Source organism: Pundamilia nyererei, unplaced genomic scaffold (genome assembly GCF_000239375.1).
Source record: "Pundamilia nyererei isolate P.nyererei 1_Seehausen unplaced genomic scaffold, PunNye1.0 scaffold00037, whole genome shotgun sequence".
Taxonomy (NCBI): domain Eukaryota; kingdom Metazoa; phylum Chordata; class Actinopteri; order Cichliformes; family Cichlidae; genus Pundamilia; species Pundamilia nyererei.
In genome coordinates this window covers 3,753,505-3,780,475 of record NW_005187438.1, presented here as the reverse complement: position 1 = coordinate 3,780,475, position 26,971 = coordinate 3,753,505, and the positions used below count along the sequence as shown (strand labels likewise).

Below are 26,971 nucleotides of genomic sequence, written 5' to 3'. Positions count from 1 at the left end.
CTTGATGGTGCAGCACAGCCAGGAGATTCAAGGGTTTATTTAGGTGGGTTGAAGAGTCAAATGAAAACAAACTATCTAACTTGTATATTTACTGGTAACACAATGACTGTGTTTTTACAGTATTTACAGCTATGTATGCAAATATATATACAATATGGAAGTATGATAACAGCATGACAAAGCAAACTGTAATAGTCTTTTTGAGCCCAACGTTTTCAAATGCTTTTCAAAACTGAACTTTTTTTCAAAGGTTAACTCGTTTTTGTCTTGGAAGCTGTTCAGAAAAAGGATGAATGACTAAAGGGGGAAATCTACAGAGAACTCCACTAGCTTCATCTTTGAGAAAAGGCTGATTAAGTTGTTGGCTGTGCAGGCATAGTTCATTCTGTATTTATAGTCCACAAGTTCTCTGTTCAGGCTACTGGTCTGCATGCTTCTTCCTCATGGCTAGCATCAGTTCTGACATGAAGTCTCCACCTCCTCCGCCTCCTTGCGTTGGTGCAGTCCTCTTTGGTGGAGCTGGAGGAACCTTCTTCAGTGACCCAGAGGTCCTCACAGCTGGTCTTAGGGTGGTGACAGGAGCAGCAGGTGGTGGTGGAGGAGGTGGTGGTGGTGGTGGTGGAGCCCCAGAAGCTACAAACACTGGGTCAGGTGGAGGTGGTGGCAAAGACACTGGATCTGGTGGTGGCGGGGGCAGAGAGTGGTCCACGCCACCAAAACTAGGAGGTGGTGGTGGCAGTGAATTAAAGCCAGTAGCTGGAGGAGGTGGTGGAAGAAAGTCTGGCGGAGCCTCTAAGTGGTCGTCAGTGGGTGGAGGTGGTGGTGGAGGAGGGAGATTGTCCATATCAAGTGGAGGTGGAGGGAAGTTGTTTGGTTGATTCCGCTTTGGGGGGGTGGGTTTTGAGGCAGTCTTGGCAGCCATGGGAGGAGGAGGAGGAGGGAGCACTGGGTCTGGGGGTGGTGGGGGGAGGACCTCGGCTAATGGTGGTGGTGGTGGTGGAGCTGGATTCTGATAAGTTAGAATAAAATTGAATGATATAAGATTGACAGGAAGGGAAAAGATTCTTAAACAAAAGAAGAGGAGAGGGCTTGTACTGGATAAATGGTGTTGATGGCATTATGGGAAATGTAGGAGCTAGCTTCAGTTTGTCCTATGCATGGTTTGTTTTTATAGACTAAACTATAAAAACAGTCACAATAACGGCTAACCAATGCTTCCCTTCTGATGAAGTGCTGTTTACCTGAGAAATAGGTCCTGGCTGCGGCTTGGTAGCATGACCGTTGGCCTGGTTTGGTGATTTAGCTGGAAGAGGAAGAGAAACACTCAAGTGAACTTTCAGTACAAGTGAAAAAGTGTGTGCTAATATCACTGCATCAGATCAATGAAACAATCAGTGAAGGAGAAATTGCATGTCATGCTACCTTTGACTGTGGGTGAGGGCGTTGATTGATTGGAGCTCGATGGAGTGCTGCGGTTCGTCCACACAGAGTTAGAAGCCTTTATCTCTGCTGTTTTAAAGTTTTCATACAGCGATGCGCCGTACTTGAAGAAAAAGAAAAAGACAACCCGATTTTGTATTTTTGCTTAAGGAAAAACTGTATTTTGTACAGTTTTCATATTTACCTTTGCAATCCGTATTCCAGTCACCCAAAGGTTCATGGTCCAAATATCATCACAGCAGAGGTACTTTATGTACTGAGACTCTTTCTGGATCTGAGGATGCTGCAGAGGCAAAGCCACATACGTTTATACGTTTTTGATCAGCCAATCAAAAACACCACATGGAAAAAACATTGGGCCACACCTTTTAATCTTTGATTCCTTGTGTTTTCAGTCCCATCACCACAGGTGTATAAAATCAAGCACCTAACTGTGCAATCTGCTTTACAAACATTTGTAAAGGATGTTTTTTCTCTACTAAAGAGCTCACTGAATTTGAATGATGAATTTGGATGTTCCAACAGGATGCCACCATTGCAACAAATTCGTTTCTGAAATATCTTCCATTCTCAATATTACACGATCAGCTGTAAGTTATGTTATTACAAACTGTAGTGTTTAGAAACTGTAGCAAGACCACATAATATTACAGAGCTCCTTTAGCATTAGCACAAAAACTGTGGACCAGAGGCTTTCATGGCTCCTGTAGATGTTATGTATATGTGGCAAGTGATCAGCCGGATTGCATCAATCCCACCTTCTAAATTAAACTCACGATGTCCAAAGAAATGTTTTTTAACAACTTTAACAACTGAAATTAACAACCCATAGCCAATTAGGACTTATTTTACCATTAAATATAAGGTCTTTCATGTCATTCATTAAATTTCTTCTCTCCTGTATATTCCACCATTGGCTGTAAATGGGATTATTGCAAACTGCAAACAAGGAATATCAGCAGTTCAGCCACAAAGTGTCAAACCACATAAAGTTCACTGATTGCTGAGGCACATAGTTTGTACAAGTGGCCAAGGCTCTGGTGACTCAGTAAGTGCAGAGCTCCAGATCTCCTCTGACATTAACATCAGCACAAAAACTGCGCACCAGGAGCTTAACGGTATGGATTTCCATGGCTGAACAGCTGGTGTAACTCTGTAAGTGGTCCAGTTCCTTCGTGTCCATTCTGGCAGATTGATCAGGATTTAAAATGATTGTAAGTTGAAACCCTGAACAGTTTTATGCACATGCAGGGTCTCATCTTCTCATAAAAGCATTAATAATTTATGAGTCTTCATGACTGTTTTCATGCTCAGATGTACAGATTTTAAAGAGTTCAAGAAATTAGCTTGAAGTTTCCATGATAATTTATGTCCTAAAAACCCAACTGCACAAATCTGCTTCATTACAGGAACCCTATCTTAATTAAATATATTGACAGTCACTTATATTAAATGCACACTAAGCTAGTTTTGAGGCAACGACAGGCTAAACCTGCTACACTGTGACCTACTTGTTGCTATTGTTTACTTTCTCCTCGATATTACAGAGAGCCATAAGGGGGCAGCGTGGGTCTAGAAGCAGATCGTTTGGTGCAAGTCAAATAAATAATAAATATATATATTCACTTCCTGTTTTGTGGGATATTTCTGTTTGCAGGTGTGAACAGAAACCAGTCCTCCGATGGATCATGTAATTCAATATTATTGCGACTAGTGAGAAGGCTGATGTTCGTTTTGCTTTTGTTGTTGCTTCCATGCAAGAAGATATCCACATATGCCAACTTTATGACCATAAACACTTACTGTAACATTAATTCCCCCAGTCTATTGTTTCCCTCCCTGAAGCCGAAGTTAAATTACCTTGTAATGACACAATATGAGTTATAGAAGCTTGGTTATTCATAATGGGGGTGGTATTAGAGATCACCTCCGGCTGCTCCTCTGAATATTTAACAGCAAATTGATGAGGCTAAATTGTTCTGTTGTCGTCCTTGAATTGCAGCAGTTTTTTGTCAGCTCATAAACGCCACCTCATCAATCTGTCAAAACGCTAATTTAACATTCTGGCAGCTAAGAACAGCTTCAGCTATTACTGTATTTACTTTGTAAGTTTAACTTTAAGTTAAGGAGGCCAGTTGAAACCTGGCTGGAGTTCTGAAAGGTAATTTTCTGTTTGCCCTTGCAGCAGCGCCTTATTCCCTTCAACCCAAGCCTCGAGTATTTTGTCTTTCACTTGAAACTAATTCAGTTTCTTTGCTTCTCTAAGCTCTTTTCGCTCTGCTCCTCAACATCTAGTCTAATGGGATCTGCTGATTCTAGTGTTTCCCAGACAAGATAGGGGAAAAGAAAAAAGCAGACTTTCACATCCCTTTAACACTGACCAGCAAACCATCTAATTCTTGCTTTTGCGTCCGTCAGCATTTTTTACCCTTAAATGATTACTGTAAGTACCTCAAACTACTGCCACTATTACACTTTAAAATCACTCTTAAATAGACAAAAAGTACTTTTGTGTAAATGATTACAAGAAGTAGGAAGTTTCTTAAAATTCTTGCCACTTTTGAGACTAAATAGGACAAAACGGTGCTGTTTCACTTCTTTAAATCGAAGTATTAATTGCTTTTGAAAATTTCCAGCCATGCAGGCAGCTGCAGGGCTTGCCACGCTCACCACTTTGGTTAGCATCTTTTAAATAGTACAGCACTTAGTGTAGCACACAGTGTGAAGGAAGTTGCAGCTTCTGCGTTTATCTGGTCCACAATGAAAGGGCGTGTGGCGTGTGGCTTTGAAGCGAGCTGAATTGATATGCAGCCTTACCTTCAGCACAAAGCAGAAGTCAGTTGGAGCTTTGTATTTGCTCTTAAAGTCTTTGCCGTAGTAGACGTTTACGTTGTCGAACTGGACGAAGCAGACGAGGTCACGGGACGACTGAAAGGGAACAAAAGACGATTGTTCGGTTTGGGTTTTTTCTTTTTTGCCATTTACCTGTTTCTGTGCCAACTAAATTCAATATCTACCCTACAGATGCAGTAGCAGGGTATAATGTGATGCATAAATGGTTATTTGGGAGCAGGAGCTGCCAAAAGATCTGAGATATGTGGCAAGTACACTGCAGGTATCAGAGGGGGAGTAATAACCCCAGTTATATCCAGCGGTGCATAACACAAAAGTGGGGTTAATAAAGCTGAAAGACTCTTAACAGTCCCTTGGAAAGATGAAAAAACTTGATATTACACTTCATTAGGGTTTCAGTTGACATAGCAAAAATATCTCTGTATCTGTGGGATTTTCATCTTTCACCACTTCTGTTCAGCATGTCTGAGGCCGGCTGAATCAGAGCATTAGCAGTTGGACGTGTGTTTTCTCTCTTGCATTCTCCTTTTGACTCCTGACCTTGGTCTTCCCTTTGGGCACATAATAAATTCCCGAGGCCCTCAGCTGGAAGAGCCGCTGCTTCCAGGACTTCTTTCCGTCTTCTCTAAGATGCAGCACCCCCTCGAGATCAGGCACAATGATGGAAGTCCCGCAGAAGTTCTCCTGCAGAGATGAGGAGGGGATGAAAGGGTAAGTTACTAATAGGAAAAAGTCACCTTATGGATGATGTTACACCTATAGGTTGTATGTGAGTGTGTTTTACCTGTATTAATAACTCTTTGTCCTTATCTTTCATATCTCTGAGAGTTGTCTTATCCTTCTTCCACAGATAAAAGTTCTGCAGGAACAAAACAAAGTGCTTGAATTATTGCTTTAGGGACGGGCATGTTGGTTTATTGGTTAGGCCACCCTCTTTGTAAAACAACTTAAACTGGACCTGTTAGACTTATTTACAGCTCAGTTCTTTTCTTCTTGGAATCATATGAAGAAGGTTTGCATGAATAACAATTCAGAAAAAGGCTTATTTATCTCACTGGGCCTTGATGCAGCTTGTCGGTTCATCCTCTGTCTGAAACGAGCAGTTTTAGCTCCTCTACCTTCAAGGTTTTAAGGGTTAAGGAATTAAACTAAAGGATATCATTCTCTAAAAGAGCAGAAGAAGTCATATAACCTTTAAAAAACAAAAAACATCGGGGTCTCAATCCCTTTTGTCTCTGTATGAGTGAAATACTTTGGCGTCATATCATAGTCCGAGCCAGTATGTTTTCATTGTGAGGAAAAGCCCAGAGGGAAAATCTATTTGGTAGTTCATGTCAAAAGCTCAAATAGTAAATGAATAAGGACATACTGTATGAAAGAGATCTGTCTTTTGTTGGAAGACATGGAAGACATGATGGAATACTTTAAAAACGAGAAAATCTTCGCTGGTTTTCCAACCCAGCTGTTTGCCTCTGCCAACAGACCGAATCCATTAAATACTGTAAGATATTAAAGGGTCTCATTGTATCACAAACATGCCAAGATCTCCTTTTTTTTGCCTGAAGCTGTTTCGCTTGATATACTGCAGTGTGGACATAAACGTAAGAGGTCGTGCCGCAAGGACAAAAAGACATTGCTTAATTGAGAAGGTGAAAACAACCAGACGGCGCAGAGCTGAGACAACGTGCAGATAGATTTGCACAAATTCAGTCCAAGAATAAGGAGCCACACCACATCTCACCCAATGGATGTGTGAGATCCCACACGAACGCTGCTTATTATCAGTGTTCATTTATAGAGGTTCATATCGTTTTATAAAAGAGAAACTATTGAAGTAGACCAACCTGTGGGTTTTTGAAAACCTCATATTTCTCTGGTCTCTCTTGGAAGAGTACTTTGTTCTCGCTGTCCCTTGTCCACGCTGAGAGTGGGTCCACAAGGTTCTCGTGGTCTTCAAACGCCCGTTCTGCCAAAAGAAAAGAATAGATGTATAACTTATTAGTCTGGCACATTCATAGTGAAATATTGCTGGAGAAGAGTCATTTTGATGTACTGTTTTTTTAATGAGATGACAGATTCTTCACATAGTTTAGCTTTTGAAATTCCACCATGCAAAGTCACGCCGGGGAATGAAGAGGCTTGAACTGGAGAATATTAAGGTACCAAAGGGCCAGAACGACTTTAAGCCAGACCTGAGTGAGTCTCTCAAGCGTATGACACACATATTGCTATTTATAGTCTCTATTCTGATATGTTATTTGTCTACTTCCTAAAAAACTGTAGTTCAATATCTTGTTACACATATGTCCACAGTATCAAGTATCAAGCTAAAGTAAAGAAAAAGAAACCTTCTAATTAAGTGTTTAAAAGCCGTGATTTTAATGCTGGAGCTTATCCATGTGGTGCTTCATCTTACTTAATTTTAGCTTTATTTAATATATCAGTAAAATTTATACCTGCTGTCACTGGACAACAGTGGAAATAAAGAATATTATTACCCTGTGAAATGTCAAGAAAGGCTCACATCTAAATGGATGTGATTAGATGACTGGTGAGGACAAAAGTCCATTATTTTAAAAAAAAATTGTATTGTGAGATTAGTATTTTTTTGCTTTGAACCTTCATCAGGGTCCGTTTTAAATTCAACGGAAGGAAACAAGTAGTTCTCTTTTTGTTTCTAACACAGTCATCATTTGCAAAGCTAAAGCAGCCTGAGGTTCAAAGAGCAATACGTTTCTTTTCCTGCTCTGAAAAAAAAACCAAAAAACATAAACAGCTTCTGTATTTTATTTTTTGCTAATATATTTAGCTATACATGCATAGCAGCCTCTGCAAGTTCCTCCTTGGTCTTCCCCATGCTTTTAGGAACTGTAGAGTAACCTCCCACTTTTGCATTTTTAAACTAAAATGACAGAAAGCAGTCCAAGGTCTTCAGAGCCGGAGGTGAAAAGCACGCTGAAGGAATTTATTTTTTATTCCCTTGTTCTCAGATGCTGGTCCTTTCATGCAACATGTGGTGGTTCTGAATGTCAGATATTATTAGCACATTTAAGTAAAGCACTATTTCTTTCTATCTCTGCAGTAAATCCAGCTGATCTCTCTTCAATCAGCCATGAGATATAGTTTGGCTCAGCCACTTTGGAAGATTAAACTGTCTCCAGTTTACTTTCTCGGTGCACTATTGTTCAAACCAGAAAGCACGCCAGACTTTATCTTTGTGCCATGAAGCAAGTCAAAACAAATGCTTCGCCGCAGTAGATCACTCCATCGCGAAATCTTTAAATCAGCTGCACTTGCTTCAAAGTCAGTCGCACAGCTTTACAATTGTCTATTTCAAATGAGCTGAATTAACGGAGGACCCAATAAAATCCAACCTCCAGCATTTGCTGGCAGGACTTTAAATGGTACTAAACCTCCAAAACACATTAAGAGCTTTTTCCTTCTCCTCCTCCTTCTCCTCCTTTTTCCTCCTTTGCCCACCCACATGCCTGGTGCTGTAGATCTCCATCATATACTGGCCCTTTGAATGTAGTTTAGCCCTGGTCTCAAATTATGGGTTACCAGCTGAGGCAGAGGTAGGCATTAAATAAATTGCTGCCAGGGTTCCAGACTAGTTTGACTATTACAATCATTAAATGGATGGTGTGACTTTGCTTGCTGGAGTGAGTTATTAGGAGTAAAAGTCCCTTTGAACTGCATTAACCACATGGTGCTTTTCAGTAGTGTGCATGGCGAGCACATGGGTGAATGTATAACAGCGGAGATTTTCTGGAGAACTGGTGTTGCTCGTTGAGCTCTGTGGCTGTTTATTGGGCATGATTTGCTTTGACGTTTTGCTGAAGAAGATTAAAGGTCAGCTGCAGTGTTGGTAATGTTCAAGGGTTTAAAAATGAATTAACTGTTTCCATTTTGGAGCTGTTTTTCTGTGCAGTTAGCCAAAGGTGACACAAAATCCCAAACACTCTTGTGCCTGTGAGTCAAATGGCGCACACAGAGGAATTCTTGCATGGCTGGCACACTATAGATAGCAGTCTGTGTGTCAGACGACTAATTTAAGCCAAGAACTATGATTTGGTTAGTGCTGACCAAAGGGAAAAACGCACGTCGGCTCTTATTTTTTGCACCAGCAGCACAGATATGTCATCTTTATCATGAGGTGCAAATAGAAGTGGGAATATAAATCAAAATGAAGGAAGAGGAATTTAACTTGAAATTGAGATTAAAAACATTACTAAACCCTGCAGTTCCTCTAATGGCCACTTGAGGTTTGCTTTAAAAGAAGAAGACACACATAAATCCCCCTCCCTGTACACATAAAAAACTTTCTAGTTGATTCAGGGTGTCTGGAATATCTTTCCGAAGCCATGTCTCTCTCATTATCATGATGTAGTGTGCTGACAGCCAAAAAGCTAATGCTGAAGCTCAGAATGGAGAGGCTAAATCCAGTGGCTGATGTAATATGCCCAAATTTACAGTTGAAATACATGCCTTGTATAAAAATAAAACAAACAACAACAAAAACTCTGTATTGTACTGTATTAACTGTACAAAGCCTTGACGTTTGCATTGTTTGCTTCAAATAAGAGGTTGGTGATAATATTAGCATAGCTGCTATCTACATGCTAGGTATCATTTCATCTAATTTGTTACTTTAAGAGCATTTGTGTATAATTATTTGAGAAATAATATGGCTTGTTGTGAATTTAATTTCCTCCATTCAAGAATTGTTTTTCAGAGTTGTTGAGAGTGATATTTTAGTACTTTATTACTTTCTCTATATGACACTTATAACTAAATTGCAGGTTCAGTCAAGCTAGTTAGCTTTAGCTGATACCTTTAGCACTCCACCTTCACTTGTAAATGTCATGACTGGTAGTTTAGCTCACTGGGTTTCCACATTTGTCTAATCTTCCCTGTTTTATCTAACAAAGGCAAAAATGTCCGAAAAATTATTTAAAAATTATTGTGAAAAAGACAATCTAGACAATCTAGTCTAAACCAATAGGTGATGTCACAGTGGTTTTGTCCATCTTTTATGTACAGTATGATATATATATGAGAGTGCTTTGTTGATTTATTCCATCCGTACCAAGAGTAAAGTCTTAGTTGAAGATTTTATTTTTATTTTACATGTATTATACCCTTTAACAGACACATTCTTTGATAGGAAAACGTTTTTAAAACAAGTGTTATGAAAAAAAACCTAATGATATATATCCCAATCTGATAAAGTTTATTATTCTGTACCATTGTCCTCTCATGTTGTCAAAAATGTGTATTTATCCTCTGTTGAAAACAGTCATTAACAATTTAGGATTTTTCTGTTTCTGAGTAATATTTTCTACACACCACAGTCCCCAGCAAAATAATATATTATTAAAGTTATATAATCATGATGAATGTCTAAAGATGTAAACTGCAGTGGATTAACATGTTCTTATTCTTCATCTTCAAATTTAAAATAAGAAATTGAATAATTCAACGCTTAGCCATTAATTTTGTGCGTCACAACAGCATATAAAATTTCTTTGAAGCAAAATGATAACGACTCATATTTTATTGCTCACAAAAGTTAATGGTTTTACCACCAGTATTTGATTAAAACTGCTTCAGGATGAAATAAAACAAATCTCTGTGTATGATATAGAAAATGGCTATTTAAAAACACCAGTTATCTCTGTTAAAATCTGATAAAGTGGTAAGAAAACACAAAAAGCAGATGGTACCGCCAATGGAGGTGCAGCCCAGCAGCCGAAGTAAATATAGCACAGACAGCTCAGACAGAGGCCTGAGATCATAAGGTTTCTATTTCCGCATGACAGGGAGGATGACTGACAGTGTCCGATACAGCAAATTAAACCCACCTGTCTACACTCCTCGTGTGAGTGTAAGCAAGAGAGCGACAGAGAATATAAATATAAAGGAGAGGAGGAGGGCAAGAAAGAGATGGATGGGAGTAAGATCAGTGTTTCATTGTGAGCTCGGTGCAGTTTGGCTGCCACCGTGCCAATAAAAACACAGTCCATCATCTCGACCAGGATGAAATATCCCACCTTGTACAGTGAGTGTATATTTTTGTGTGTGAGTGTGTTTGAGACAGTTTGACAGTTCATATAAAAACACACTGAAGTCTGGCGTTGTTAACACAGTAATATACCACCACTGTGTTTTTCTGGTTTTGTTGATATATTTGCTGCTCAGCTATTGCTTATTGCCGCGGCGTTTCTGCACTAAATTACCCAGATGTCACTTGTCGGTGAAGCGGTGTCAGCACAACTTTGACATCTTTCTCTGTATTTTCTGCCAATGTCATTTAGGTAGTTACTCATTCGTGCGATCAAGTTCTTTGATTTATTCCAAACTGCTCCTCGAATCGCAAACGTCTTTTTCTTTGCACTGAAAGATTTCTTATTTTCCCCTGAAAACACTTAACCTGTCTGCGGGTTTTTAAAATGGCAAATATCTTATGAAATAACTACATATTGAATCATAGTGCAATGGTGCCTTAAAATCATTGGCCATAAAGGTTCCATCAACACTGCGGCTGCATTTCCCATTTCCTGAGATTTGAACTTCAGACTCCTTACAGGGTTCCTTCCTTTCTGACGCTTGTAATAATCAAAATTTACAAAACTGACATAACTTTTCAGTCATTATGAATAAAAATCAGTGACTTGGCCCATAAACCCATTCAGAGAACATTTTAACCTGTTAGCAGTCGGACGTACCGCCCACGGTACATTGGATGGTTTAGGGGACTAATTGGACTGCTAAGGGGTTAAAGGTCAAGACAAAGAGTCATCTATAGAGTTTTTTGGTGTGACATTATGCTCACATTGATCAAGAACTGTCTCCTGTATTGACCATGATACAACCACCAGTCTGTTACCCCTGACCAGTTAGTGAGTGGCTGTTGGAGGTTGCTGGCTGATAAAATTGGTCATTAAAAACCTCCTCATGATTGTTATAGTTGCCATGGCTGTCCATAGTTTGCATGTAAGACACTGACTTGTCGAGCAGTAGTAAAATAAAATTTTAAAGTGTAACAGAAACCAGAAGTGGAGAATCACCTTCAAGATAAAAGCTAAACTGTCAACACATTTCAAATTGCATGACGGTTTCTGTTTCTGGTTCACTAATGCTCAGTGGTTACTTAGCAAGTGTTTCCATGGTGTCTTGATGCAACCACAGCAATTTGTTACTGACCAAACCAGTCACGAGCATTTTTTGTGAAACGGTCAGGGAATATGTATCTTTTTCTAGCAACCGATGGTTGTCAGATAATTTCAGACCGGTCATCAGACTAAGTCATTTGACCCTAAAAGAAGTTAACACTATCAACATAGCACTGTATAGCATCTACTCTATGGTAGCTTACATGCTATATTATGGTAACTCACCAAGCTGCAGTTCTGGGTTGGTCTCACATATGCTCCAGTTCACATTGCAGTCACAATGAGACTTCTCAAACATGTTGTCCAGAACTTCCCTGACATTCTGTCGCTCATCGACCATCAGCGTCTTGGAGCTGCCATCATTCATTAGTACCTTCACCACCAACTGTCAAACAGAAAAACACAGCTTTTAAAAATTTTTTTTTTTTTTTTACCACACAAGCACAAAAAATATCATTCCAGTATATAAAAGTGATGTTTTCTGGTGTTCTTGACACAACTTTAGATTTTAAAAATTATATTTTTATGGCAAACTGGATTAGCTTACCTTAGCTTGCCAAAGCAAAAGAGTTAAAGCTCATTTTTACTGTATACTTCTTGTAATCTTTGGACAAACGAGCACATTCTTCATCTTGTGTACAGAACTGCATTCACAGTATTCATAGAAAGCCATTTACAGTATAGATTAGCATTAACTAGATTTAGCCTGCATCTTTTAATCTAACTCCCAGCAAGAAACAGAGCAAAAGGTTTAAGTTTAAGGTTTTCAACATGTTGGACAGCAGCAGGTGTAAGACATTAAATCCAGCCTTTATGCACATGCAGCTTGTTTGTTTGCCAGTTTAATTACAGGTTATGCACAGTAAATGGATGTTTCTGTCTCCTAACGTTAGCTTTACTGGAAGACTTCGAGCATCAGCACTTCTGTCTTCTGATTCGAGCTTTGCTGTAATTTCTTCTTTATTGTCTTTTTGCAGTCTTAGCACCTCACTCAGAGTGTTGGATGAGATTAATTTTGCCCCAGAGCAAAGCATTTTTTCCCCTGCAGGCTCATGTGGTTTCACAATTCCTCTCATCTGGTAAGAAATCCTGCTTTGGAAAAGCTGAGGAGTTTCACAGCACTAAGGTCAGCCAGTTGCTTGCTTTTTGTCATAAAAATGGGGGTTTCAGAGATGTTATCACAAGAGGATTTAGAGCTTCAGGTCACAAGTCACTCAGTTTCACCCTTCCTTGAAAAACAGTCGGGTTTTGACATGTGGTTGAATGAACTATCGCTGGAAATTTAATTTTCCTCCTAGCACTTCCTCTCCCCAAGATGCTATCTTATAAAAAATATCCCCAAACATGCTAAGAAACCAGTGGGCTTATCTGAAACTTGTGGTCCTTTGACCACTTTCTGCTGAAATTCCTGGAAGTGCACCTGGCACTTCTGTATCTCTTCTATGAACCCAGAGACACACATCCATATGAAAGTGGCCTGTGTTTCCTCAGCTTCCACACGCACACATGGCTTTTTAGAAAAAGTTCCTTTTTAGTTTTCACTTCTAAGAATTTGTAACTACCATCTTAACAGGGAACTAGGTCACTGCGAAGAGCCAAATCACGAGTAAAAGAGTAAAACTTGGCAGTCGTAACAGTCACAGTCATCTATGATAAAAGAATGGCATGCCATCTGCGTGAAACTAGTTTGGTTTTGTGTAAAAATTGCTGCTCTGAAAGTGTAGCTTTGGATGCAAGAACACATGTCTGAGCTTTTGAATGCTGCTTTGAAGATGAGAAAGTGTCCACATATCACCCCCAAACAGGAAACCACGCTGTCCTGCGGGATGTTGGCTGGATGAAAGTAACCATCCATTACTGTGATTGATGGCTCTTCCAAAAGAGAAAAAAGGAAAGGAAACCCATGCTATGTTTGACCATTAACTCTTTTACAGTAATGTTCAGGTAGCTGTAATTCTATACGTCTCTACTCTTGCCAGTGGACGTCAGCTCAGAGGGCAAAACAAGAAGTCGGTGTTTGCTTGTCTTACCTTTTTAACTTTAGCTTCCTTTAGTTTCTCAAGAGCGAGTTTGATTTTGTCTGCCTTCATCTGCGCCTCGATCTCCTCCTGAATAAGATGTGCACAGGGATGAGATGGTACATGGTCGTCAACTTTTTTTTTTTTTTTTTTTTTTTTTAGAAAAGTACAATGTAAGCACCAACAAGAAAATTAACAAACTTCACAATCATAAAGGAAATGTGTTAATTCACTTTTTAACAGACTGACGACCTATTTAGGGTGTATCCTGCTATAATCTGGTATTTGTTCGACAATATACAATTTCAAGGAAAACTGTTTTTAATTTAAAATAAAGGTTGGCAAAAAATTCCTTTCTTATCATATAAAGTGAGTCACAACAAAAAATATTGCAGTTTTGTAACAAAAAAAAAAGAAAAAGAAAAAAGGAAAGCATGAGACATCTCTGTGAGTCATTTTTTAATTTTTAACGGGGCTAATGCTGAGGAGGGGGATATTGTACATCAAAGGTGTAAAACACAAAGTTCCCAGCAGACAACTCTTACTTAATTGCATTATGTAGTATTACTCCATATAATGACACTCTATGGGGTGTTCTGAGGTTAACAACATGTGTAGGTTAATGAGATTACTGCAGTTCACTTGAACTAGGAGCAACCTCAGTGACGCACTCTCAAGGTGTGATTCAATGTGAAAATGACCCACTAGATCATTTATGAATACTGTTATGACTTATAGCTCATTTTACTGTAAGGCAGAACGTAACATCTGTGCGAATAAGAGCATGTAAAGTATATCTTCACCTTTAAATGAAGCAAAGCTCAACACTAGTACACCAGTACCACCACTGGAAGCTCAGAAAATGGAGCTTTCTATTATTATCTACTGCTGTAAAACTGTTTACTTTAACAAAACCACAATCTCTTCCAAACACTAGTCAAGTGTTTGGGGGCTGAGCCTATCATCCCACCTAGGTCCTACTTTCAAGTGGAACCACTCCTATGTGTAGCCTCAGGTGTGTTTACATGTGTGGATTCAGGCCTTAGAAACAATACACAATGTGATTGTTTGGTTAGAGACCTTTGTGACTCATTAGTGACCGACTCAAAGTCTTTTTCCATAGAACCAGTTCCAGTCAGCTCTATAGCTCTCATCATTATACATCATTTAGGAGGTTTATGTTGCATAAAGCTGTATACAGATCCAATGATTAGGGTTAACTTTTCTGGCTGCTGTTTGTGGCTTCATATTTCACTGTGCAAAGACAGTCGTATCTGTGTCAAAAAGAAAGTAATGACACGTACTTCTAGTTTGCAGAAAGGGTCCCAAGGGCGAGTCAGAAGATCAAACTCTAGCAAGTCTATCTCTGTGATGTAGCACTTCAACATTTTTCAAGAGGTGTAATGTCTTGCTCTCACTTCATCCCCTCCTGTGTGGGTGTTGAAATCTCCATGCAAGACTTCCATCTCGGACATTAAATCCTACCTGCTAGATCTCAATTAACTTGGGGTACTGTTTTCTCCAGATGCAATCACCCGTGAAAATCCTGACTGCAACTTTAATGAACTCGTCCACGTCTACCTTACAGTGACGCACTCGCTACCTCAGCACAGCTGGTGTTTTTACCTCAGACAGATGAGGTAACAACCTCTGCTAAAGCAATAAGCTCCCGTCTACCTTCCCCCCTCCAAAACTGTCACATCTTACCTCCCTTACTCCAAGCCCAACCTTTGCTATCGATCCTGTTACACTTTTCTCATTGCCGTATGTGTTTGATCTGTTCCAGACAGACCCTCGGCTGTTTCGCCTCACACGTCTCTGTAACTGTAACAGATGCCTCCATCCAGGAACGACTTTGCTATGATCTCACCGTTAAGAGCAATACCACTCTTCCAGGTTTCACAAAAACATACAAAACTCATCTTAAATTTATGTGCTGGAAACTGGTGATGTTTTTGTTGTAAAACTGTCTTGTCACGCATGGCTTATAAAGCATTTACTCATGGTAAACCAAGACATGCGCAAATAAAAGAAAGATTGTGACGTTGTTGATTCGTTCTACCAGGAGCTCAACAAACGGTTCTTCCTTCTGACCTGTGGCACTGCCCTCGAAACTAGCTCTCTCAAGCCTTGATTAATGCTCTGGTTTAAACTTGCAGAATTGCTGCATGTGGGCTCACTCACCGTTGTGGGCTTTGCACCAGAAGGAGGTGGAGGTGCTAAAGAGGAGGCAGCAGAAGGGACAGGAGTGCTAACATTGCTGCTTCTGCTTCCTGCAGATGACGGTGAAATGTGCGATGGGGCAGGTTCGATGCTCAGGCTCTTGGGCGGTGGTGGGAAGTCTGGTTGAGACGCTGACGGTGCCTTCAAGCATTCTATCTCTGTTGCCAATTTCTCTTCCGTTGCATTGAGGTCAGCCATCAAATCGGCCATGAGTGCGTCCAAGTCATTGCCCTCCAGTTCATGAAGGGACTCTGGTGAAACAGAAACATTTTGTCAGGAAGTAACTCAATAGAGAATATTGTTGGATAGAATTTCCTTTTGTTCCTTTTTCAAAGCAATTTGCCTTTTTTCCCTAATTATGAAGAACTTTCCTTTTTTGAACAAGTTCCCCTTTCAGTTATGTTTTATTAAACAAAGTCAATGAAAGGAGTTCTTTCATTTTATTCCTCATTCATGTTCCCAATATTGCTCCACTGAGGAATCAAGTTTCAGAATTCAGTAGAGGAAGCAACAGTTTCGTCTGCATGCAAATTTTAGTTTTGCTTTTTGTAGGCTGTCCTGTATTTAGATTCCTCAAAGCATTATTAAGTTAACACATTTATAAAGAAAAGTAACTGTATGTTATAGACCAGTCAAAATAATTTGCCTTTGCTGATTTGGAGCGAGTGCAACCTGGATTACTTTGTTTTGGCTTAAAGTTACTGCTATGAAAAGAGTCCAGCTCTGAGGCCATTCTCACTTAACTAATGTGTGTGACTGTGGCTTTTCAAGGTAAGGGTTGCAGCTCTGGAGAACTGCTCATCACAGGAAACCAAAGACAATAAATAAATCTTACTATAATAATTGTATTGTTAGTAATTGAGTGTTGAGCTCTGTATGACCATTTATTATTTATGTATCTCCCCCTAATAACTAGGCCAGTCTGCATAAACATCATCCCACACAGAGCAATTATAGCATCTAGTCTGATGTTGCGTTTACAATTACAATTGCATTAACGGTCGCTAAAGTTTGCATTCGAGACAGAATTTTGTTCGACTCACTGCTAACTACAGATACATAGAATTTGAGAAATATTTTTTGAAAAATAATGGCATGTACTTATTCAACTATCTTTGTGGGATCATGTGAGGATCAAACTGATAACATCTCAAAATTTCTTTGACCAACCCCCTTTTTTTCCAAGTATTTTTTACACCTCTGCCTAAGGATTAAAACATTTCAGGAGGCCCCTGACCCCTTATCTTATCTAATCTTGTCTTGTCTTGTCTTGTCTTATCTTAATATAGAAATACGTTAAGGTTAGATTAAAAATTTTGCACATTGTTTTGATGGTTAAATTTGTAGCCAAATACATATCGTTAGCTTCATAGCATAAGTGCCTAAGTCATTTTTTTGTGATGACATAGGCAGACGGACAGGATGATGCAGCAGTGGTAGGGGAGTAAAGTTAGGCAAAAATCTCAATTTGACCAAAAAATGACTTAGGCACTTATGCTATGAAGCTAACGATATGTGTGTTGATGGTGAGATTGAACCCTACACACAGAGTGGAGCAGGCAACTTTTAGCAACCCTTTAGCGCAAATGTGAAAGCACCTTATTTAATCTACCTCTCACTCTGTGCTGCACGTACTCTGGTCCCCAGTAATACATTTGCTAAGTTTAAAGTGGATGGCATTAACAGTTTGCACTCGTGCATTTGGGCACAGCCTTACTGAGCTGCAAGAGCGCATGTAGATTATAGTCTTTTATAAAACATAGCCATTTGTTGTGATTGATAGTTTATTTATATCAAGGACATTTTCCATTTGCAAAGTCCTTCAAGGCAGGCATTTGTTATAAAGTGCTGCACAGCCTATCAACTCACTCTAACAAGATTTAATGGCATTTACAATGAACGAAGAAAAAGGGAAAGTTAAATGCTAACACCAGCTGATATTGTGACCTTGTTCTAACATTATTGCAGCTTTTTTTTTTTTTTTTAGCTTATTAAAGCCTGAGGCAAACAGTGAGTAATTAGACTTTAATCTGTGCCCTCAGTTGCCAGGAAGTGCACCTTTTCTATTTTTTATTTTGTGTATTTCCATGCTACTTCTTGTTAATTTGAGCAAGCACACGACACATCCCACCCTTGCACAACTCGGGTGTTGACACTGCACAAAAGCTCAACGCCCAGCTCTTTGTAGTGTTTCTACACATAATGTCAAAATGTGAAGTCACCATTCAGGTCAGTGAAGCCGATGGAGTAGTTGACTTCCTTCTTTGTGCCGGAGAGAGCTTCAGGGGGCACCGTTTCCTCTCCAAGACTCTGAGACAAAGAATGAAGAAAGCAGTGTGGTTGTAAGAACGCAAATACAATTTCTGCACAGCCAAAATACTTCCCCACCCCCCACCGCAGAGGAGCACACTTTCATGTTTGAGCGCTCTGAAACCAAACTGTTCTAAAGCATTATGTCAGAGGACAGAGTTGTATTTTTTTTCTTTTGGGGGGCAAGAGTGAGAGTGTACCCACTGCATGAACAATATGACACCCCATCTTGGAAGAACTGAGATGGAAAACATTAAAGTGATCATGATCAATGGGGTTTTTTACTAAAAGGGGGGGGGAAAAAGGCGTAATCTTTACTCGGTTGGGTTTTGCCATTTAACCCACCCTTCCAGAAAAGGGTGGTATTTATGGTTCTTACATGACCACAAAGTGTGTTTCGTCTCAGTCACGAACATCTCAGTTAAGGATGGTGGGTTTTTGTTACTTTGTCATCTTCTCTGAAGAAGAAAAGTATCTCTAAGTCCTTAGGCGAGATAATTAATCACGGGCAGCTTGAACAAAAAAATGTATTTTTGTCTATGTGCTGCATGAACATTGAGATTTATGCCTTTCATTAACAGAAAATGTGGTAGTGGCACAAGCTCCTCTGCTACTTTATATTGGTATCATATTAAATCCTGTCATGTTTAATACATTCTATACAACATAATTTAAATATATTTAAATTTAAATGGAGAAAAAGAGATGAAAAAGTGACAGAAAAAGAAGCAGAAAAATGTATCTTCAAGGTGCGCCTGGGTACGCGTCATCCACTCATTCTTTCCTCTTTCAGTTCTTGGTTTTGTCTTTGTTTTATTTTGTTGTCACAGCTACAACTTGTCTAGCTGGCAAGCGTGGCTCAAGAGTTGGGCGTTCATCTTGTAATCGGAAGGTTGCCGGTTCGAGCCCTGGCTCTGACAGTCTTGGTCGTTGTGTCCTTGGGCAAGACACTTCACCCGTTGCCTACTGGTGGTGGTCAGAGGGCCCGGTGGTGCCAGTGTCCGGCAGCCTCGCCTCTGTCAGTGCGCCCCAGGGCGGCTGTGGCTACAATGTAGCTTGCCATCACCTGTGTGTGTGACTGGGTGGATGATTGTGTATAGTGTAAAGCGCTTTGGGGTCCTTAGGACCAAGTAAAGCGCTATACAAATACAGACCATTTACCATTTGTAAATTGCTATACACACCAGAACGGACAGGAGCTATCACATTATTCATCCACTGAAAATTACCTACATATTCAATGTTTGTGTTTTGAAAAGATGGCTCTAAGGGTATTTTGTGCTATAAAGCAACAAGAATAGAATAAGTATATATAAACATATATAAGCAAACAATGGCTGGTAAGTTACCTGGGTGAGGAGGTCCATCTCCCCCAGCATGGCGCTGAACATGGCGTCAATGTCGTCCATCTGGTGAAAGAATCAATAGAATAATCAGATATAGAAATTATCATTATTTCCAATGTGAAAAAATATAATATTTATAATATGTATTAATGAGCTGCACTGAATGATGAAGATGAAACAGACGGTATGTCCATTTGCATGGTTAAAGGCAAGTGCAGGCAGTGAGTGCTGATACAGTGCTGCTACTTTGCTGTGAAGTATTTGCAGATGTAATACGTTTCCCCAGGTTATGCTATATTGCGAAACATGTCCAACCCAGACTTGAAGGAACAAAGTGTGTGTGCATAACTGCAGGCAGTCATTATTTGCCATAACATGTTGTCTCTTGTTGGAGCAAGTGAGTGAAGCAGCGAGTAAATATTATGTTGCCTTTTCTGTCATATTCAGAGTTGACTTTTTTATGCTGTGTCCTTTAGTAATCTGGATTTTGAAATCATGCTTCGTGTTGTATGATGAGTGTTTGTTTGAATCATTATAAGAAGAAGAAGAAAAAACTGCATGCAACATTATGATGCCTAAGGAAAGTGGAAGAGCATAAAGTATGCAAGCTTCCACAATGTGCTTAGCTCGAAATTGCTCTTAACTGCTGATCAAGTTTCAAAATGGACTCATACATCAGGCTGGTACAGATTTATATACATCCCCCATTGTGGATGGATGAAGCGAAATGTCAGGATAATGAAGGTTATGTTTTTCATTTTAAGCAGAGTAACAGCCCGAGGAGCCACCGTGGTCACTGCGCCTTTTTTGAAAACCACTCCGAAAGCCTCGCTTGAGATTTACATTCGTAATTATGCACAGTAGGCCGTCTCCCCTGCACGTATTATTTGAAGCCTCTTTTCTCAAAGCAAATGTTATGATGGTCTGGAATGTGCAGTCAAAACAGAGTCCCTGTTTTCATATGCTGGTACGTGAGTGGTACCACAGAAACACTGAAGGTGTCAGTGGGAGTTCATCCAGTTAAAGTGGTGCTAATGGTAGCTTACTTTATATTGCTTACATGTGGGCTCTCCTAATTCTTCTGCTTCTAGTATAGCATGTTTCTGATAATGACCACTGTACTGCAAATGAAGTGCAGCCGATAAATCAATGAATTATAGAACCATCTTTTCTAATCTAATAACTTTATGACTTTATCAGTCTCTCATTGATAAAGATGCAACTTTGGCCCACTCTTCTTTACATCAATGCTTCAGTTCTTTGAGTTTGAAGACACTCATTTATGCACCGCTCTCTTAAGATCTCGCATTTCCATCGACTTGAGGTCTGGACTTTGACTGGGTCTTTGCAACACCTTGATTCTTTTCTTTTGCAGCCATTCTGTTGTAGATTTGGTGCTGTGCTCTGGATCTTTGTCCTATTTCAAGGCAAAATTCGAGCCAAGCTTCATGTGTCAGGCAGATGGCCTCACACACTCGATCATATTTCTGTATACAGAGTGGTTTGTTCAGATGCAAATTTTCTAAACTAAACAGTGCTGCCATGCTGTTTTTAAATAGAACAGGCTTTCTCCTGGAAACCCATGCAAACAAGTCTTCTGCTAACTTATGCTAACTGACATGCTAACTGAGGTAGAGTTTGAGGTGTAGCTCTTTTTGGAGTTTCTCTGAGTATTGCATGATCTGACCTCAGGGTGATGGTTTCCTGGGAAGATTATTCAAACGATCCCCTTGTGAATAATCTTTCTCACTGTAGATTGATGGACTTCAGAGTGTGTGGAAACGGCCTTGTAACCTTTCACAAACTAAAGGACAATTAAACAACTGCTTCTTTAAGATGACCGTTGATGTCTTTTTTCCCTTGGCATTGCATTAACACAAACCTGAAGAGTTCAGATCTGCTTTTGTAGACATGCTCCTACTTGCTCATGATCAGTTAATCAAATGCATTTGGTTAGCAGCACCTGGCTGCTACTTCTTAAGAGGATAGTGGTAGTGGCCTACTTTTCACATGACTGCAAATATATTATTACTAAAGGCTTGTTAACATAAGGTATGAGTGGGTAACTGCTGAAGCTGTCACTACTAAATTAATTCATTAGAGGAGTTTCATGACCAGTAAACCATCCGGATTCACTGGTTCCACCTTCTCACCTTCTACTGACCTGAATGCTACAAAATAACATGTAAGCATTTGCTTGTGCCTGGTTGTATTACCAGAAAGACTGCATTAAAATTAATCACCGATTTCCATGACTTTTACTACGTATCTACTGAAGAGATTGAAGGGAAAGATATAAATATTCTTGTTTAACATGCAGACTATGCAGTTATTAATGAATTAGAATGAGTCTGAATCTTTAGTGCATTTAGCACCATCATCAGGTCAAAAGATCTCACTGGTCAGAACTTGTACATTTGTGAAACAATATAAAAGAAGAATATGACACTCAGCTGCAGTTAATGCTTTCAGCCAGATCTTATCCTTGTATCATTCTGAGATAGAGTGACGATGACAAACACATCCAGCTTATCTAAACATCTCAATGTGAGTCAATGTGAAAAAAACAGCTCCACTTTGCATAATGTTTTATGCAGATTATTCAATATTGTAATCTGACGTCACAACAATGTCAGCATGGCGCAGCACAGTTACTGAGTAACACCTGATTCACTGTTAATATGTTCAAAGTAAAAGCAATAAAATAAGTGCGACCTTTTTTTTAAAAACAACACTTTTTAAATCAAGACATTTTACCAGCTAACCCGAGTGTTGCTGGCTTACTCGTTTTGACGGACTGTGATTAAACTGCATGAATATAAGCTTCGGTTTGCCTCAGGTCAGTTATAAATTGCTGGGGTTAGTCTCAAGTTTGGTGTGGTTAAACTGATTAAGAAACCGATGCGCTGTACTCACTGTGTCTAAGCCACACCTCATATTGCAAGAATGCTTAGCATCAAAGAGCTACCCTATTATTGTGTTTTTTCAGCCTCTGTATGAGTCTTTAGAGGGTGACTAAGCATGACAACGTGTATGAGTCTGTTATGTAATGCATTTTCTTCTTATTTCTGACTGGTTTTGTGAATTAAGCACTAATTAAAAGCGTTTCACTGGGTGTGCAAGAGGAAGGGTGGGGGTAGCTGCAACCTCTTTTGTTAAATCAGCCCTAATCTAATTGGTTTAACTCATGCAGTGAGATTCTCTGCACAGATGTTTGCATTGCTATCTTCTAGTCTTTATTTTTTCTCTGCTGCGTGGTAGCGTCCATTAGAGAGGAAAATATTGGGCGATGCTGCAGAGTTTAACTCCCTGCTTTCACTCGTCACAGAGTCTGGAATGTGTTTAATGACATTTAGATCCAACATGAAAAAAATAAATTGCTGGAATTTAATTAAAAGACACAGGGGTACATCTCTCATTGACACTGTGTAGGAGACATGAGTGACTGATTGTGTTCCAGGAAGGAGTTTATACAGGATCAATACTGTTTCAAACATCTAACAGATGCTGCGTGTTGGAAGCTCACGAGAAACTGTTAATCTTCTGGTGTCATATATCAAATCGCACGGTTCATAAACTGAAACGCCTCTGCGCACTGATAGAATTTGTTTGTGCACCATAATTTCCATGTGACGTACATATGTGGGGCTCACTGCTATAGCACGTGAGCGCAATCCTCCACCTTTTACACAAACGGTTTACCCCCAGGAGGAAGTGGTAACTGGTAAACTTCCTGGAACTTGCAATGTTGAAATGGTATCGGAAATGGTGACACAAGCAGCTGCCTGCAAATTTCATGGTACTGCTTCCTCAGTTCTCATTATGTCACTTTTTTTCACCTATACGTGGTCAGCGTGAGACGTTTCGAGTAAAAGAACGCACCATCTCTGAATGTCTGGTGCTACTTTTTGTTAGTAGTTTTAAAGTCACTGGAAGAGAAGTTTAGTCAGTCAATCAGATTTTGCTGAGAGGCTGTGTTTTGACGCCAAATGCATGAAATGAACCGCTCCCAGATTAGCGAGGAGAAGTGAGAAGCGGCAGGAACAGACCATGAAAACAAGACGGCTTCCGCTGGTGAAAACAAATCGACCCAATTTTAACACACTCCCTCCTCAGTGTCTTAGACGTGTGCATTAGTGGAGTGATATCTCAGACACAATGTGAAGAATGGACTTTTTCTGTGCTATTTGTAGGTGTGATCCTGCAGCTGATACACAGATAAAGGTGTTAACCTCAGAGTCATTGTAGCACCACTAGTGTGATTATGGGTGGACTCATTAGTTTTACTCAAACGTGACCTAAAGGATGGGGGATTCTGAAGCTTGAAGGTATCCTAGATTTGGTCAAAGATGACCAAATCCACCTTTGAAATTTTACTTTTTTTTTTGAGAGAAACTAATGAATATAATGTACTCTAACTTTTCAAGCTTTAGGGGATGAGTTTGGTGTACTTTGGCAGAGCTTACCTAGTTACAGTAGCTGTTTGTGAATTTGAAAACAAGCAATTTGTCAAACACAATGTTGACAGGTTGTGAAATATACCCAACTTCAGCATCTACTTTACTATAAATGGAAACATAATGAATAAAGTTAGTGTTGCATTATATTAAATGAGGGTTTAAAACATAACATTTTGCAACCAGATGAGTCGCCCCCTGGTGGCTACTAGAACAAATGCGTTTTAGATCTGGAAGCTACACTGATTATTTCTACAATCTGTGGAGTTGTATAAATTGGCTGTTCACAGAAAACACAGTAAATCCTACATTTGACCAAATAGTCAATAATACCTCACAAGGAAACGGCCATGATTAAAGCACCGTTTAAAATCAGACTTTTAAAGGATTCTTAAAGAAATCTGGCCAAAGATTTTATCATCAGTAACCGGAAAAAATTGCAAACTTGAAAGCTGAAGACCAGAACAGCTAAACTATTCAAAGTCACCCCAGTGTTCCTTTTATGAATGAGTAATAGCTCTACAAAGAAGCCAAACTAATAACACCAGGAATTTTTCCTCTGCAAGCTCTGTAGCTTTATGTGCCTTTCAATATATCAGTTTACCGCAACAGAGTTCATGTTTGTGAACTTCTAGTCACATTTTCACACTTTCAATTCACAAAACTGTGCCACTGTCTCTTCACACTTTTCACTATTTTATTGTCAGACAAAAGGCATTTGTGACCTATCGGCGTTCTTAAATGTTATTGTTGGGCGTCAAATGAGCGCTTTGTGAAAAGCGGCAACTGTACTGTTGTACTTTTTATAATAAAAAACAGCAAATCTAAAAGCACCTCATAGCTTATAGCCTCTAGAACACCCCCTCCCCCCTTCCCTCCCCCAATAATCTCAAATACATGTCTCAGCCTTTTACATGCCACACATATGTAGCTCCAGGGTAGAAAATCAAAAGCAGACATCAACTCCAGTGTTTACCATAACATACAGAAACTCTCCCTCGTATGATCGGATCATATTTCTGTGCTAGGCTCTTAAGCAGATGTGTTTACAAGACTTGATGTGCTCTTTTTGCAAAGTAGGCAAATTAGAGGTTGAGCAGCAGGCACAAACCACTGAAGAGTATGAAAATGAATCAGAACCCTAATGTTTGCTGAAGCAGGTTTCAAATCAGACTCAAACCTACTGCACTCAGTACCCTTAATAAAATTTCTTGCTTAACATCTCTTAGAAAAAGCAAACACCCCCTTGACCAAAAGTCTTTTAATCCATCGCTCTGAAAGCAATGCGTTCAGTTAAACTCATAACAAATTCACTTCATATTTTTTTGACATGATTTAAAACCAAAAATGCCACAAGCCAAATATACAAAATGTTCCCCTCATCAACAACAAACTGACAGCACTATTAACTTTAATATGAGAGGCCGGCCCTATTAGTTTCATGTGGTTATTGAGTCATGCAGCACTATGAGACGATAGCGGGGTCCACCCAGTTGGAAAGATATGAACTTACATTCTTTTTACCAAATTAAAACATGGTAAAAAAAAATCTTCTAAAAAGAGTTTTCTTTAATTTCTCGTACTATTAAATTCAAAACCTTTTGAGAGTTTTTATCAGAGCGCGCTGTAACTCACAAAGTTTGACAGGATGTCTAAGATTCTCATCTACAACATATCTGTACATAACGTCCTCAAGCTAAATTATTCTGCTGTAGCTGAATATACATATATTACAAACAAATCTCTCATTTGTTTTTTATTTTGTTTTGTTTTTCAGCACAACAGCCACCACAATCCTCACTTGTAATGTGCTCAGACATCAACGAACAATGTTCTCGCTCTGCGTTCAGCGGAAAGCAGCTTCGGTTGTTACCGTTATATCCAAAGGCACAACATCCAAACAGAGATGAAACTCACCTTTTTAAAATGTGTTAATCCTTTGCTTCGCCACTAAGTTTCAAGATAACAGCTTCATGGACATCAGCTCCACTTCGAAAGACGATTCCCTAATTAAGCTTGGCACCAAAAATTAAAGTCATATGCAGGCAGATTTTGGGTGTGCGAGCAGATTGAAGATTGCATTTGTCTGACTGTTGGCTTCTTCCTGCTTAATGCGGAAGTTCAGGTCTAGACCTGTCATTGCATTCCTGCTACAGAGTTCAGCACTTTCACAACACTCTTGTCTGGGCAGCGTTGATCCATCCTCTCCTTAACAGTGCTCCTTATCGGCACTGTACTGTAACTGTGCCAACGGGGACAGAGAGGGAGAAATCATAAATGTGTTGTGGCTTCTCACAAAGACTTCGAGGGTGACTGACAGCCACTCGAGCAGATTGGGACGTGTTTTTTTTTATTGAAAGAAAAAAGAAATGCCTCAGTTGGATCGAGAGAAAGGCTGAATCAGCGGGAGGAATGTGACGGGTCTTGGTTAATAATTCACCTCGCTGAAACTGATTTACAGCAAGTCTGCAGACAGGAGTGGCACGCTGTAGTGGTCAAAGACACTTCAGCTGGGCTTTACTTCTCTAAATTCTTGTTAGAAAATACAGTCTCCTAAATGAAGTGCATTATTTGCTGTACAACCTCTAACATACCTCCTAAATGTAAGCAGAGTGCACTAGAATATATTAATTAACATGAAATCTTAGCTTTTATTGTTAAAATCAGGAAGAATTGTCTTAGGGTAATGGTGTGGTGCAATAAAGTCGGTTATCTTTAGGAGGAACCAGGGAGAGTTAAACTGTCAAACTATGAATAGCCTCTGGCTCTGTTATCTGACCGTGCAGACACAGATAGCTGTATTTATTTGCATTTCTCCTTGAGTCATCTTGGGAGGCCAAAAACAAGATTTCTGATCTCTTTTTTTATCCTCTTTCCACCTTAAAAGGAATTCACATACAATATTAAACAAATGAATTCGATATTATGCCTAACAGAACAGATTATCTTGATCTTTACTAATATTAACACTTCTATGTCCCATTTCCCCTCAAGACCAGCCTGAGCCGTGACAGCAAAGACAAACCACTGTGGCAAAATCCCGTCATCATATGGTAAATCTGAGCACCACGAGGGGGAAACCAAATAACCTTGAATGCTTCCAAGAGTCTTTCATGACTCGTGATGTATTAAACAAACACCCTGGGTAC

At 39.6% G+C, this 26,971-nt stretch overlaps 2 protein-coding genes across 2 annotated transcripts in view; one reads left to right on the top strand and one right to left on the bottom strand.

Moving 5' to 3' along the window:
* Position 1: 1 nt before the first annotated feature.
* Positions 2–25,934, bottom strand: apbb1ip (amyloid beta (A4) precursor protein-binding, family B, member 1 interacting protein). The gene is made up of 14 exons (XM_005730470.1): positions 25,740–25,934; positions 19,369–19,428; positions 17,932–18,019; positions 15,671–15,960; positions 13,499–13,576; positions 11,694–11,853; positions 6,138–6,259; positions 5,078–5,152; positions 4,834–4,977; positions 4,258–4,368; positions 1,625–1,723; positions 1,423–1,543; positions 1,242–1,303; positions 2–1,009 (listed from the first exon to the last, which is right to left on the bottom strand). Exons 2-14 carry the CDS (start codon positions 19,426–19,428, stop codon positions 419–421), a joined length of 2,001 nt encoding a protein of 666 aa, XP_005730527.1. The 5' UTR covers positions 25,740–25,934; the 3' UTR covers positions 2–418.
* The window catches only part of nell3 (NELL (neural EGFL like) family member 3), a 30,884-nt gene continuing 8,870 nt past the window's right edge, over positions 4,958–26,971 (top strand). The window contains exon 1 of the mRNA XM_005730473.1: positions 4,958–5,004. The gene's annotated coding sequence lies outside the window, so the exon portion shown is untranslated. The remainder of the gene's footprint in view (positions 5,005–26,971) is intronic.

Bases quoted from the DNA above. Each gene is read 5' to 3' on its own strand.
- apbb1ip (XM_005730470.1), bottom strand. From the start codon at position 19,428: ATGGACGACATTGACGCCATGTTCAGCGCCATGCTGGGGGAGATGGAC. The intron at 15,961-17,931 runs GTGACTTCACAT...CTGTTTCACCAG, and splicing joins CGGCTTCACTGACCTGAATG to AGTCCCTTCATGAACTGGAG. The intron at 1,724-4,257 runs GTAAGGCTGCAT...TTGCCTCTGCAG, and splicing joins ACTTCTGCTTTGTGCTGAAG to CATCCTCAGATCCAGAAAGA.